Here is a 14693-nt window from a genome sequence, read left to right as displayed (position 1 = left end):
CGTGAAACATGCACACGTATGCAATCACACACATACACCTACACACACACACACACACACACACACACACACACAGACGCACACACACCTACACACACACACACACACACATACAAATCGTGAGAATAATCAGTAACTGTTAACCTGGTTGAGCTCGATCAGCATATTCCCATAAATAAAGCGTGTTGGCGAGGGCGGAGGGGGTGTGTGGAGGAGAAGTGTTGCCCAGAGGCAGGAACACCCTGGCATGGGGTGAGGCTGAAACGCTGAGAGGACGGGGAGCAAATGGGGATACGAGAGGAGAGGGAGAGCGAGGGGGAGAGATAAAGGGAGGGTTGGGACATAGGGAAAGGGAAAACAAGGGGGAGAGAGAAGGAGAGAGAAAGGGACAGACCGAGAGAGAAAGAGAGAGAGAGAACGGGAGAGAGGGAATAGAAAGGGAGAAAAGGGAGAGAGGGGAGAGAGAGGAAGGGTGAGGGGGATATAGAGATAGGAGCCAAAGGCTTCAGATGGTGTGTGTGTGTGTGTGTGTGTGTGTGTGTGTGTGTGTGTGTGTGTGTGTGTGTGTGTGTGTGTGTGTGTGTGTGTGTGTGTGTGTGGGGGGGGGGGGGGGGTTGTATATTTATGTGTGTGTGAGACTGTTTGTATGTGTGTTTGTGTGCGTGTGTGAGTGTTTGTATGTGTGTGTGTGTGTGTGTGTGGGTGTGTGTGTGTTTGTGTGTGTGTGTGTGTGTGTGTGTGTGTGTGTGTGTGTGAGAGAGGGTGTTTGTATGTGTGTGCATGTTGGGGGGTGAAGGTGACTTCCTGAAATGTCGAGAGGGAGAGGGATGAGGAATGTAGAGAGGAGAAAGAGAAGAAGTGATCGCAAACAGGTCAGGAGAGGAGAACAAGATGGGCCAAGGGGGCGGAGCCCAGGGGAGGGCAGAGGGTGATTGGAGGAGGTGAGGGAATGACGAAGACGACGATGGTGGCGGTGGTGCTTATGACCCTGGGCGTGGGAGGAAGAGGGAAACACTATACGAAAGAGAGAGAGAATTGCGTCACAGGGAGAGGGACGCGGGGGGGAGAAGGTCGCGGCTGGCAGCCAGACGCATGTCCACCGCCCTTACCAGTCACCATACGGCCCAGCCTGCCACTTAAGCTCTTAAATAAAACACACCGCATTTACCAGATTGCATTGTGGGACAGCGAGGGAGCCGCTGGAGGCGAGAGGGAGGGAGAGAAGGAGTCGTAAAGGAGGCGAAGGCAGGCGGAGATGACGGCAACGTGGATCTTGGCACCCACCCACCCCCCACCGACGCACTGAGGGGGGTCTCGGTGCGTTGGGGTTAATGAGGCGATTGGCGCGGGCAATTAGCCACCGATATGACATTATCAGGCAGTGATAAGCAAACGCATCATGAGCTTTATAAACGTTTTCGTCTCCCTCTGTGTCTCTCCCCCTCTGTCTCTCTCCGTCTCGCTGTCACTCATTCATCTGCCAACCTTCCTTTATTCACTCAGCTCATGCTTGGACACACACCTCTTCATTCAGCGGGGGCAAACGCACGTGGCTAGTGGATCGATACTCAGATTAACCGTTCTCCGGAGGTCACCGTCGGACGTCATGAGGTGGACTTTGACAATTGAGGAACAAACTGAGGGAGAAAAAACGACTCTGGACTCAAACTGTGACATCTATGGAAGACGCTCATATGAAACAGCCTAGGTCTCCTTAAAAAGAGGGAAAGGAAAACCGATGACCAGAGTAGATAACTGTAGCGCCACCACGAGATGCGAGCACCGGGGAAAAACACATTTGACCATCTTTAAAGAAGAACAAGCGCCGCCATGTCTCCGTGTCCGCTAGGCCAATAATCCCCTAGCGACACGAGGATAAATCCCTATATGTATTTATGTGCTTTGATTTAAAGACCAAATAATGAACCGTGAGAGATGGGTTAATGTAGTTTGGCTGCTGCTGGAGTCTTATCAGTTTAACATTATTAGCAGGCACTACGTGGCTCCACACTGCCTTTGACTTCAACAGGGCCCGGAGCCAGACCGAGAACAAAAGCTGATTTCACTACAGTCGGCTGTTTAGGGGTTCATGCCCCATCGGGAAGGGGACTGGGGCATAAAAAAGGAACTGCTATTATTGCACAAGCCAGTCTTTTTAAAGATGGGGAGACGGAAATAGGTTCCTTGCCCTTTAAAAAAATGGCTAAATAAGTTCTTTGGTTGGGTGCGCTAAGCATATTTGAGTGTGACAAGGTTTTGAACGCTATGGGAATACGGTTTGGGGCAGAGTTTCTTGTTTTTTTCTACTTTTGCTGAGCCTTGTTGAGGGAATGAGAAAGAGAGACAGAAAGCGAGAGAGAGACAGGGAGACAGACAGGCAGCAAACAAAGCAATAGAGAAAAGATAGAGGGAGCATTACAGACAAAAACAAGCGTGAAATAGAACAAGACAGAGATAGACCAAAAAGGCAGACAGCTAGAAAGAGAGAAAGAGAAAGAGACAGCAAGAGAGATAGACGGTGTGAGAGAGGAAGAGAGAGGGGAGGGATTGAAGAGAGAACAGTGAAAAGCTGAAGGATTTAGATTATGAAACAGCTAAGATGTTTGTTTATAGTACACCATGTTTGTTTGATGATTAATAGAAAAGTCTTTGCATTGCATTTTAATGACCCAGCAGCTAAATATAACAGCCCAAATCACTGCTTGATAGTACAGCACAACTTGAATACACTGTCAATTGAGATACATACAGTGTCAAAAAGAAATGCACAGTACCGTTTCAGCACAAAACTTTGGTGAGAAAGTGAGGAGCTCTGTATTCACCGACCAAGCAAGACGGCCATCTTGTCCTGGTCCACTAGTCCCGACAGGACAGCAGAGGAGGCGGAGTCACGTCGCACTTGACGGCAAAACCTTAGTGGTGAAATGTACCGAAGGTGATAACTAGGCTGTGTCAAAATTAACAAACTGCGAAATAACATTATTAATCGTTACTTTCCTGAAATGTTGACGAGTCAAAGATATTTTTGTGAATTAGAGAGATGCCTATAACTCAAAACCCAGCTCCGGAAACAGCACCACACAACCATGAGGTGATGCAATCACTGTGCCAGGTGACATCATCTGGCTCTATCTGGACCAACCAGAACTCGGCAGCAGAAATGACACACTTTTAAACAGAGATTGCACCGTTCATGAGTTTTAAGTGTTGACAACTCCTCTGCAGTCATCCCATCACAAATTCAAGACACAATGAAATGAAACATGAGATTCTCACCTTGTGACCACACTTTTCACTTTCAAAACATCATTCATAAGCTCTAATCAATTGAGTTTTAGTTATGCAGCACTGGCAGTCAATGACTTTGCACGACGGTAGATCATGTTGCAGTGGGTTGCAACTCTTGCTGAGCCAGTAGCTTAGCATTTATCAGAAGCCATCCATTGAGTAGGTTTCAGCCAGTCAATGAGCAACGTGCTGTTCAATAGACACCCCGTGGTGGAGGCTTGGAAATCCCTCTAAATCCTCAGCCTAACTTAACAACAGCCCTGCACAAAGATCCATCAATAAAACCGCCCAGCACTTGGGAGCTAGACAGGCTGTCTTCCTCCCAGAGTGGCCTGACTGCAGGCCATGAATTGACACACAGTTTAGCGTTGCTTGCATCGAAAAATTGACGTTTACAGTATAGTTACTTGTGCTTGTTTGTGTTTTAGATAGACAATGCTTTTCTCCCATTCCGATCAATCACACACACACACACACACACACACACACACACACACACACACACACACACAGACACACACACACACACACACACACACACACACACACACACACACACACACACACACACACCAGCCTATTGACGAGACCCGCCAGGCCTCCCTCTGGGAGAGGGGGGGGGGGGTGAAGACAGCCACTGACATCTCTAATCTGGACATATTTAGCTGGATTATCACCTTCTAATATAATCCGGGAGGTGAGGTAAAGGGCTGCGAGGGGGTGGCGGTACACGCCTCTGCCTAGTCACCGGAGTTAGGAGAAGAAGGGCGCCCGGGGTAACTACACAGCAGGTACAGCTCTCTCTCTCCACCTCTTCTCCTTCTTCTTCCTCCCTCCTTCTCCTCTCTCGCTCCCTGCGTCTTCCTTGCTCCTCTTATCTGTCTCCCGCTCCTCCGCCAGCTGCCGCTTGTCTGAGCGGCGACAGGAAGTGGCAACGGGTGCAGGTGCCAGCGCGACAGTATTCTGCCTAGTCAACGTGTTCCCGCTGTACGTTGCTTAATCTCTCTTTAAAAATAACCCCCCCCCTTAAAGAACAACGGAGGCACCGGGGCGCGAGGAAAGAACCGAGCCGAGTCTATTTCCATTTTTATGGCCTGGGTTCACGGCTCGCTGATAGGAGACGGCGGCGGCGTCGCCTCTGGTGCTCGTTTGTAATAGGTCTGTGTTCCGGCGTTGGTCTGCGTCTCGTTGTGGGGACAGCAGAGCAGATGGCCCCGCTCCGCCCCTTCCTCTCTGATTTGTTTTTCCTTGGAATGTTTTGTTTCCGTGTCAACGGGAGCCTTTGTCTCCGCCGCCGCCCGCCTTGTCTGCGCCGCTGATCTCAATCGGCGCGATGCTCGAGCCTCCGCGCCCCGTGTGTACGATTACAGCAGCCCAGCTAATTAAATGCAACACTTTTTTTTTAACATTAGTGTGTTCCTCATAAACTTTGTGGGTGAAAGCATCAATCTTCAATAATGCAATAGGACGTTAGGTACGAAGGGGTCCTGAGGGGTCATCAGGGGTCATGGGTCGGGTCTTCGTGATGAGGCCAGCTCCAGGGTGTTCATTGATCACTGGTGTTTATGGAAAAGGCAAGGTTAGGCCCTCTCCGATTGATTATTGATTACAGATTAGAGTAATAACTCCAGGAGAAAGGTGTTATGGAACACAGGCTTCAACTACACAGGTTTGTTAGCTGGGTGGTTATTCCCATCATGCCTTGCCTTCCTTCAGGTTCTTACGCAGGACATTGCCCCCTAAACAAAACCTTCCAGGAAGTAATCCTATTAAATCCTCTTGCACTGCATCATGGGAAATATCAGAGAGAAGTACACACTTCTCTCTAAGTACATACATACAGTACATGCAAATAATTTACTGTATATTTATGCCTGTATGTATGCATATATGTATGCCGGCATGTATACATCTATACATGCATGTGTGTAAACATATGAATAAATCGTTATTGTGTTTGTGTGTGTGTGTGTGTGTGGGTTTGTGTGTATGTATGTGTGCGTGATTGTGTGTGTACGTGCGGATGCATAGATTAGGTATTCAATGCCTCTTGTGTCTGTTTCTGTGTATGAATGTGTGTGTGTCATCGTCTGCACATTAGAAGGCGAGCGCTAATGTGTACACAGCAGCAGCAGACCCTCGACTACGTTCACTAACATGCATGTCACCTCCTGCCAACCCAGATCATAACTTATACCCCCCGCCGCCCCCAGCTCTGACTGTAGCGCCAGGCTAGCCCCGTTGGTTCAGCCTTTCCCGCCCCCTCACTTCAATTAGCAAGATTAGCATCTGAGGCTAAACCACCTGTCAGCCCGGTTGATTGACAGCAATTGGTCACTGAGGGAGTTTGTTTTTACGACCCACGGAGTGCCTTTTAAACGTGTGTGTGTGTGTGTGTGTGTTTTTCAGTGTGTGAGAGAGAGTGGGCGCGTGGACTGTGTTCAGTGTTATTGTTTTTGTTTTTGCGTGAGAGAGAGAAAGTGTGTTTGGTGTGTGTGTGTGTGTGTGTGGGTGCTTGTGTATGAGTGAGAAAGGGTGTGTGTGTGTGTGTGTTGTTGTTGTATTCTTGTGTATGAGTGAGAGAGGCGGTGTATACTTTTGTGTGTGTGTGCGTGCGTGCGTGTGTGTGTGCGTGCGTGCATGCGTGCGTGTGTGTGTGTTTGTCAGTGTGTGAGAGAGAGTGGGCGCGTGGACTGTGTTCAGTGTTATTAGGGGTCCAAGCCAACAGGTTGGATCCCTATTGTTTTTGTAAGGATTTTTCCTATTATTATACTTCCTACCAAGAAAGTGGTACCACAGCCCAGACCGTAAATGGTGCCGACATGCCAATTGCATGACTAGATCCAGGTCCGTGAAGACTATTCAGACGACAAAATCCAGACACGCCGGTCACTAGGTGGCGCTATACCAAGGAATACGCGTTTGGGGCTATAACTCCCACACCGAACCTCCCAGAGTCCAAAAACTTGTACACACAGATGCACTGGAGTCTGCTGCATCTTTTGGCCTAGGCCACGCCCATTTGCGTCTATGAATATTTTTCGCTAAATCGCGAAAACCGCAAAACTGTTTTTTCGCTACTCCTCCCACAATTCTCGCCCGATCAACACCAAACTTTTCACACGACATCTTCAGACGCACACGCAAAGGAATCGTGAGACACTTTTTTGATGCGACCTTCGACGACGAAACGGTAGCGTTTTGAATATTGGTTTATGAGCTAAATTAGACGTGGAAAATCAAAAATCCAAAGAAATCCAAAATTAGACATCGGAACGAGTCCAAATTGTACACACATGTTGGTGCTAACCTTATTGTCGTACGATAAAAATTTCGGAAAATTTCGCCATTAGGGGGCGCCATAAACGAGGAAATTGTATATCTTCTACAAAATTTAGCCGCGAAAACGCTACACTGACTTCTCGCTACTCCTACCACAGTCAAATCCTTTGTATCCACAGGTTCAGGGTAGCGTTTTGAACACATGCTTCGCGTTGTGCCGGCGAAACGCACATTTCTTGTCGCGTTGTGCCGGCGAAATGCACACTTCTTGGACCCCTGCATAACTGCTTGCAGTTCTAGTTGTTTTTGTTTTTGCGTGAGAGAGAGAAAGTGTGTTTGGTGTGTGTGTGCGTGTGTGTGTGGGTGCTTGTGTATGAGTGAGAAAGGGTGTGTGTGTGTGTGTTGTTGTTGTATTCTTGTGTATGAGTAAGAGAGGCGGTGTATACTTGTGCGTGTGTGTGCGTGCGTGCGTGTGTGTGTGTGCGTGTGTGTGTGGGTGCTTGTGTATGAGTGAGAAAGGGTGTGTGTGTGTGTGTTGTTGTTGTATTCTTGTGTATGAGTGAGAGAGGCGGTGTATACTTGTGTGCGTGCGTGCGTGCGTGCGTGCGTGCATGCGTGTGTGCGAGTGGGTGAGTGAGGCGGGGAGTGAGTGAGTGGGTGAATGAGGAGGGGAGGGAGTGAGTGAGTATGTGTGTATGTGCAGGCGTGTGCGTGAGGGTGTTTTGTTCACTGAAAGATGAAAGCGCCTCTTGAGGCGTCCAATCTGAGCTCACCAACACAAAAAACATAAATCTGTCAGAGAAACGAAAACGCTGAAAGGAATGAAAGAAGCGTCAGACATACCTTTTTGTCGCCGTGTTTTTGTGTGTAAGTCTGTGTGTGTTTCTCTTTTTCTCCATTACTATTGCGAGTGAATTGAAAGCCCGGTGAAACAATTTCTCACTCGCGAGTGACACAGAATTTTGATTTACGAGAAAAACAAATGAACAAACGGTTTAACGGGGACGCTCGCTTTATAGCGAATCAGCTTCTCCCTAACAACGTGTGAAGGGGCTAACATGGGGCAGAAGATGAACAACACGACAAAAGGCCAGTTGAGCCGACATGGTTTCACAGGCTTCTTATGCTACTCAGTACGCGCGCCTCACTGGTGACGTGAGACCCTCTCCCCTATATAATGGCCTGGGTGTTCGCCTGAGCGTCGTATGGGTGCGGCTGCCATGGCTGATGGTTATCAAGGAGGCTTGGCTGTCTTCCTGTCTCTTCTGGTTAGGGGCCGACTCTGCTGTCTGTGGGGGCCCCTCAAGCAGACTTTGGGCTCCTGAGACCCTCCACCAGGCCTGGGGATGGGACAGGGGGCATTAACTCTTAATGGGTGGTGCTGCACGCTGACACGCACACACACACAGAGGCTGGCGTTTTTGGGGACATGGATGTGTGTTTGTGGTGTGTTAGTGTGTGGTTGTTGCTGAGTTTGTGGGTTTTAGGCGAGTTTGTGGGTTTGAGGGGCGTTTGTGCGTTTGGGGCGAGTTTGTGTGTTCATGGTGTGGCCATGTGCATGTGTGGCATGTTTATGTCTCTGTGAGGCATTGGTGACGGTGGAGTCTTGTTTGTTGTCTGTAATTGTGGCGTGTTTGTGAATTAGTGGTGTGATCGTAAGCTTGTGCTTGTGGCATATTTGGTTTGTTTGTAGTGTCTCTGTGGCCTGTTGGTGTGTGTGTTTGAGATATGTTCAGTGTCTGTGGCGTGTTGCTTTGCTTGTTTGTGATGTGTGCCTGTGGCGTGTTGATTTGTCTATGGCATGTGTGTGTGTGTGTGTGTGTGTGTGTGTGTGTGTGTGTGTGTGTGTGTGTGTGTGTGTGTGTGTGTGTTTGTGCTGCATGTTCATGTGACCACGGAACACTAGCTGTCTGCGTTGGTGTGTTTGTGTTGTATTTGTGTGTTTGTGGGGCATGCGTATGACTATGGAGTGTTTGTGTGTTTGCAGTGTGTCTGTGCCTTGTTTGTATGTCGATGGGTTGTTCAGATAGCCAAGACTCCACGGCCCCTTGGCAACACACACAACACACACTCTGCCCCCGTTAACGTCCTCACCCATATACATTATTCTTAATCTCTCTCTCTCCTTCTAGGCACCCTCGCTCTCTTTTATTTCTTCTTGATTGCTTTTTTTGTTGGTGTCAGTTAGGATTTCATATATACGCCTTAAACAAATTCGTCTTTGTTCCTCATTTAATTCGCTTTGAATGCCTTTCCTTCTCCTGTGAGTTTCTTTATTATTGGGAACGAGACACTGCGCGCATATTTTAAACCCTGCCTTCTTCCCTTGTTTGTGTCAAACATAACAAAGTTATATCCTCAACATGAAAACTCTCGAAACTGTTCCGTTCCTAATAAAGGGACCTAGAAGCCACCACACACACAGAATAGTGTGTGTGGTTCGGGCCAGAAACAGAATAGACACACACAAATTAGGAATACGAAAAGAGCAACTTAAATCAGGAATATGGTGAGAGCAACTTAAATCAGGAACACCATAAGAGCAACATAAATCAGGAACACGATCAGAGCAACTTCAATCAGGATCACGATCAGAGCAACTTCAATCAGGAACACGATCAGAGCAACCTAATTCAGGAATACGATCAGAGCAACCTAAATCAGGAATACGATCAGAGCAACCTAAATCAGGAAAACTAGCAGAGCACCGATGACAAACCCCATGGTGGGGTTCTCCAGTACTCCCTTCAGACATAATTTGCACCAATCAATGAGCTCTTCTCCTCCCATGCAGAAGCCTGTGTTTGCCTCCCTTCAGCCAGCATGTCTCTGAAGGGCGTGAAAGGAGCTGCAGACAGCCGGCCGTCCGCAGCTGCCAGGTTGGTGAGACAGCCAACAACGCCGATGCCCGAAATTACAAAAAGTGACACAAGCTTCATTGGAGGAAATTGCAAGGGCTCGCCAAGGCCGAGAGAGAGAGAGACACAGAGACCCAGAGAGAGAGAGAGACGCACTTTAAACTGAATGCCATTTCTTTTATTGAGATATAAAACGGTTTGACTTTGAAAATATGACGTTGTTTAAAGTAATCCAGCTGAACATTCTGAGTCATGGCCCCTTTGTAGCTTGTAGGTTTCTTATTGAGTTATCGAGACATAAACCAGAAAGAGGCGTCTCTCACATCATGTGCCACCATCAAGCGCCTCTCTTAACAACAATATCGTCTAAACTACTGAGGGAGCCGAGTAGTTTAGTAGTGTTTAACGGGTCTTTAGCAGTGTGTGCGTTAACGGTCCTCTGTCTGCTCTTCCAGTGTGGCGTCTCCACGTGGCCGAGCCCCGTCTCCCGGAAGGTTCCGGCACAAGGCCATTCAGCTCAGCCTGGGCAAGAAATTCTTGTGGGTCTCCTTCTCCATTACCTAACCCCCCCTATCGTTTTCGATCATGTTTTCAGGGGAAAACATGTTTGAAATGGACTTCATTTGCCTAACATAATGCACACAATCAGCGCTACATTGAACGACCGCTGAGAGAAAAACAAGCGTCTCTCAGTGACAAGCTTGTGGTTGTCTTGCGAAGGTTAAGTCCCGACTATCCTTCCTGCTAAAAAAGAGGTGAACTCGATTTGATTACTCACTGTTGTCAATCAAAGCCCTCTAGGCTTCACAATAATTACTATTGACTCATTCCCATTGAATCAATGAGCTTACTAGTTGTTTTGGAAAACATCTGTCTGGAAACCACCAAGAAAAGTGTCAGGGACATCTTTGTTGTTCTCAATTTGTTAAGCTTCATAGCGACCGATGGGCCGTTGTGATCTGAAGCGGTGGTGAAGGATCCGGGTGAAGGAGCGTCATTATTTCTTTAGCAGAGAAACACATCAATGCCACATCCTTTCACAAAAGCAGAAAATACAGATTCATCATTCATCAGATGCTTGAATCTAAAATGAATAACTAGTGAATTCATCGCAATAGGAGCAGGCAGGGTGTTGAGACACCCTTGGGTTGAACATTGGGGTCAGAACCCAGAGGCTTCCATCCGGGAGTCAAACCCTGCTGACCCCTTCTGACCTGACCACCCAGCCCACCTCCACCTTCTGCTCACCAAGATACGGTGTAGCTGGCTTGCTCTGTCCTTCACTGAGTGCTCGCTGCGTGGGTGTGAGGGCAGTGTTGGACTCACACATGTCTCCTCCGCTCAGCTCCAAGTCTCTGTCCAGTTCACGTACCTCCGGGAAGGAAGCAGAGGAGGCACAGCAGCGTGGCAAGAGGAGCCTGAGCCACACCTCAGCGGTGGCAGCAGCCTACGTCTCCTACCTCAACAAGCTGTTTGGACAGGTCAGTGGTCCTACCTCAACCAGCTGTTTGGACAGGTCAGTGGTCCTACCTCAACCAGCTGTTTGGACAGGTTAGTGGTCCTACCTCAACCAGCTGTTTGGACAGGTTAGTTATTCTACATCTCAAATGCCTCAACAACTCCGTCTTCAATCCATCAATCCTCCTACAGTGTTTCTCCTCACTGCATCCAGCAGTGTCCAAATGTTTTGAATTAGAAATGATGTTGCCAACATTAGTTATATTTGGAAACATACAGTTTATATAAGAGGTGTACGTTCTGCACCTCCTTCAATTTCTACATTGTCATTATGGTCGCTGTCAATACTGTAGAAAAATCACATAACACAAAGAGAAAAAGTAACACAAAAAGTTAATTACTAATGGCGAGTAGTGATATTTGATTGTATAGAACATTATAACATAATACTGTAACATTACAGTATTATGAAAACCAAACGATACTACACTACAAATTGCAGACCCAAAATTATATTTGCACTAGCTAATTATAGCCAAACTAATTTGGCTGCCACACCTACTGCTCTCACATGCTATTTCTTCATAATTATAAATTGTTATACTAGACAAATCTGCAAGCTTGTGTGGCATTTGTTTTGGCATGTGTGTCTGGACCCCCTCATGTTCAAACTGATTTCCACAAGGCCTGGCCTTGGTCGGGCCAAGTTTCATCAACAACAACCAAGATGGCTGACGCCGATGTGTCACAACTTCCCTTGCTCTGATTGGTTGTAGGTCCATCCAATGCTGTCCAGAGGCATCTCGGTCTGCGCCTGTTGACAATGCACCTTAGGAATCTATAATGAACCCAGAGGTTCCAGAGTAATACGTATTTGCAAATTGGTCTGGCGTTGCAGGCTTTTGTCATGCCACCGAATGAGACCATTTCAGCTGGAATGCACCCGAGACCAACTGGAATCAGGGATCACACGCAGACTATCTGCGCCTGCTCACATCAGCACCGTGCACGCGCCCCAACACAGCGCACGTCACACACACACACCCCGGCATCGCTGCTGGAAACACTGTTCTATATATATAATCCATCCATCCGTCTTTCCATCTACCCATCCATTTTCTTTGCCCACTACTCTCTGGCGTGTGTCTCGTGGGGCCGGTGGCCGGCAGGCAGAGAGAGAAAGAGCTGAAATGGGATCCAGTCCAGCACAAGGTCATCAATACAACTCTGTTGATTCATGCGGTGTACACAGACACCTCTCTCCCTTGCCCCCCTGGTTACCGCCTGTGGAATCTTCCCTGGCCTTCTTTCCATGAAGCAGTGACATGCTGATAAACAGGATAACCAGGAGGAAGGGTTTATCTGCTCCAACACAGTGAGTGAAGGAGGAGTGAGGGAGATATATGCTTATCAACACTGAGGTGATGATGGAGTTACTTCTCTGATTTATGGGATAATGCAGAGCAGTGGTTGCCAACCCGTCGATCGCAATCGACTGGTATATCTTTGAGGCTCTCCCTGTAGCTCCAAATAAATAATGGAAAACATACAAAAATAAAATAGGCCTGTTAAAAGTTCATTTTTGCAAAAGCTTCTCTCTCTCTCTCTCTCTCTCTCTCTCTCTCTCTCTCTCTCTCTCTCTCTCTCTCTCTCTCTCTCTCTCTCTCTCTCTCTCTCTCTCTCTCTCTCTCTCTCTCTCTCTCTCTCTCTCTCTCTCTCTCTCTCTTGATCAGTGATTGGAATAATGGCTTTATAAATAATGGCGCTCGTAATGGCGTTAATCTTATTGATATCGTTTTTGTCATCAGACCAACTAGATCTCTCTCTCTCTCTCTCTCTCTCTCTCTCTCTCTCTCTCTCTCTCTCTCTCTCTCTCTCTCTCTCTCTCTCTCTCTCTCTCTCTCTCTCTCTCTCTCTCTCTCTCCCCCTCTCTCTCTCTACTGTTTTTCCTTGGTTAATGGGCACGAGAAAATCGCATGAATGATAACGATTGGCTGAGGTAGAGTAAAATTTCATGCTAAGCCAATCAGAGGTAGAGTTGGGTAGAGTTGTTTGTCATTTAAGCAGTTGATGAATAGTTAAAAGTCCAAACTGTCCTCCACTTTTTCAGCCTTGGTCTGCAGAAGTAGTTTACAACGTATTATCTTGTCAATGTGGCATCTGACAAGCGTGCTTTATGTGTTAGGAAAAATCCACCCACAATAGGGGGAAAAAATCATAAATGGGGTTTGAAAACAATTTCTCAAGGAGACGCGTCGATCGATGGCTAAACAATCGCTCTGACAGAGGCAAAAATAAGAACAGACATCTTCTAAGTACCACGTCAGCGAGCTGGATACGCAGAAGGAGAAAAAAAAAGCTCTGCAAAACACAAGGTCATCACTAAATTATTTCAACGCGCTACAAAAGCAATACAGGCGGTATAGTATCAGGTGCAGCGAGCTGGACCATCAAATATCATGCCGCTGAGACATCAGCAAATGCAGTGGAGAAAAAACTCTGTGATAAACTCCAAACGCAGCGCTGTGCAATATTCTTCCCCCCTGAAGATAAGGAAGGAGTAGACGGCATTTCTGCATATGCGACAGAAAGCGCGCTAACGTTTTCTATTCTCTGGGGCTCACGGAATAGAGGGAACCCATGGAGACAGAGAGAGGGAGAGAGAGGTGTTGAGGAGCACGTTGAGAGCCAGTGACACGCAGTAACGTACGCTGGGCTCCCCAGCGAGGGGCCCGGCCGGCTTCAGGAGGGGGTTGAAGTAGAAGTGGGGTCCTGCACCCCTTCTGTCGCTGACCTTCGCGTTAGCCCCCCCGGCGTACGCTACATGCGTGCTACACAAAGGGAAGGGAGTAAAATGCTCAAATGAATGCCTAAAGCGGTTATCTATCCCACACAGCCGCTCTCTCTGCTACGCCAGGGGCTGCTCTGTAAGAACACATCCCCCCCCCCTCTCCTCCCTGTGTGCCCCCCTCTACCCCACCCACACGCACACACACAGAAACAAACAAACACAAGCCCCCCCCCTTGTGCACCCCCCCCCCCCCCCCCCCAACCACACACAGAAACAAACCCGGAGCACCTTACTTCCTCACGTCCGGGTGCTGTGTCGGACCCCTTGCTCTACCACACAGCCCCCCCCCGGGTTGCTGCCTAGCTGTAGGGAGCGTGACTGGGAGAGGGACTGGGAGAGTGACTGGGAGAGTGACTGGGAGAGGGACTGGGAGAGTGACTGGGAGAGTGTGTGGGGGCTCTGAGCTGCCAGCCGAGCCCTTGGTCCCTCTCTTCTGTCTTTCTGCCTACCCGCTTGTCTGTCTCTTTTTGTCACTCTTGTGTACCTGCAAGTCTGTCTCTTTTGTCTTTCTGCCAGCCTGTCCGTCTCTTTTGCTAGTCTGTATGCCTCAAGTAAGATTAATACTTCCTCTCTGGTTCTGTAACTACCCTCCCCTAGTAGTATTTATGCTCTCCTCTCTCGTAGTATTATTACTCCCCCATCTAGTAGCAGTAATACGCTCCTATGTTGTTCTCAACCCTCTGGCAGTATTAATACTCACCTCTCTATATAGTGGTAATACTCCCCCCTATAGTATGATTCATACTTCCAACCCTCTAGTTGTATTAATACTCTCCTCTAGTACTATTATTACCCGCCTCTCTAGTAGTATTAATACTTTCCTCTAGTAGTATTAGTACTCACCTCTATTAGCATTAATTCTCCCCTCTAGTAGTGTTCTCTCCTCTAGTACTATTATTACTCACCTCTCTAGTACTATTAATACTCACCTCTAGTAGTGTTAATTCTCTCCTCAA

At 47.9% G+C, this 14693-nt stretch overlaps 1 protein-coding gene across 2 annotated transcripts in view; it reads left to right on the top strand.

Moving 5' to 3' along the window:
• Positions 1–3994: 3994 nt before the first annotated feature.
• Positions 3995–14693, top strand: part of cabp4 (calcium binding protein 4) — a 20655-nt gene continuing 9956 nt past the window's right edge. Inside the window, exons 1-4 of one of the 2 annotated variants that reach the window (XM_030351136.1) lie at positions 3995–4079; positions 9365–9449; positions 9884–9967; positions 10774–10909. In XM_030351136.1, coding sequence (XP_030206996.1) covers positions 9394–9449; positions 9884–9967; positions 10774–10909 — 276 coding nt within the window. In that variant the 5' untranslated portion in view covers positions 3995–4079; positions 9365–9393. The remainder of the gene's footprint in view (positions 4080–9364; positions 9450–9883; positions 9968–10773; positions 10910–14693) is intronic. The other variant, XM_030351137.1, reaches the window with a different exon arrangement.

The sequence above is a fragment of the Gadus morhua genome, chromosome 3 (assembly GCF_902167405.1).
Source record: "Gadus morhua chromosome 3, gadMor3.0, whole genome shotgun sequence".
Lineage (NCBI taxonomy): Eukaryota > Metazoa > Chordata > Actinopteri > Gadiformes > Gadidae > Gadus > Gadus morhua.
Note: the sequence above shows the minus strand (reverse complement) of the source record. Positions and strands in the feature narration are given on the sequence as shown.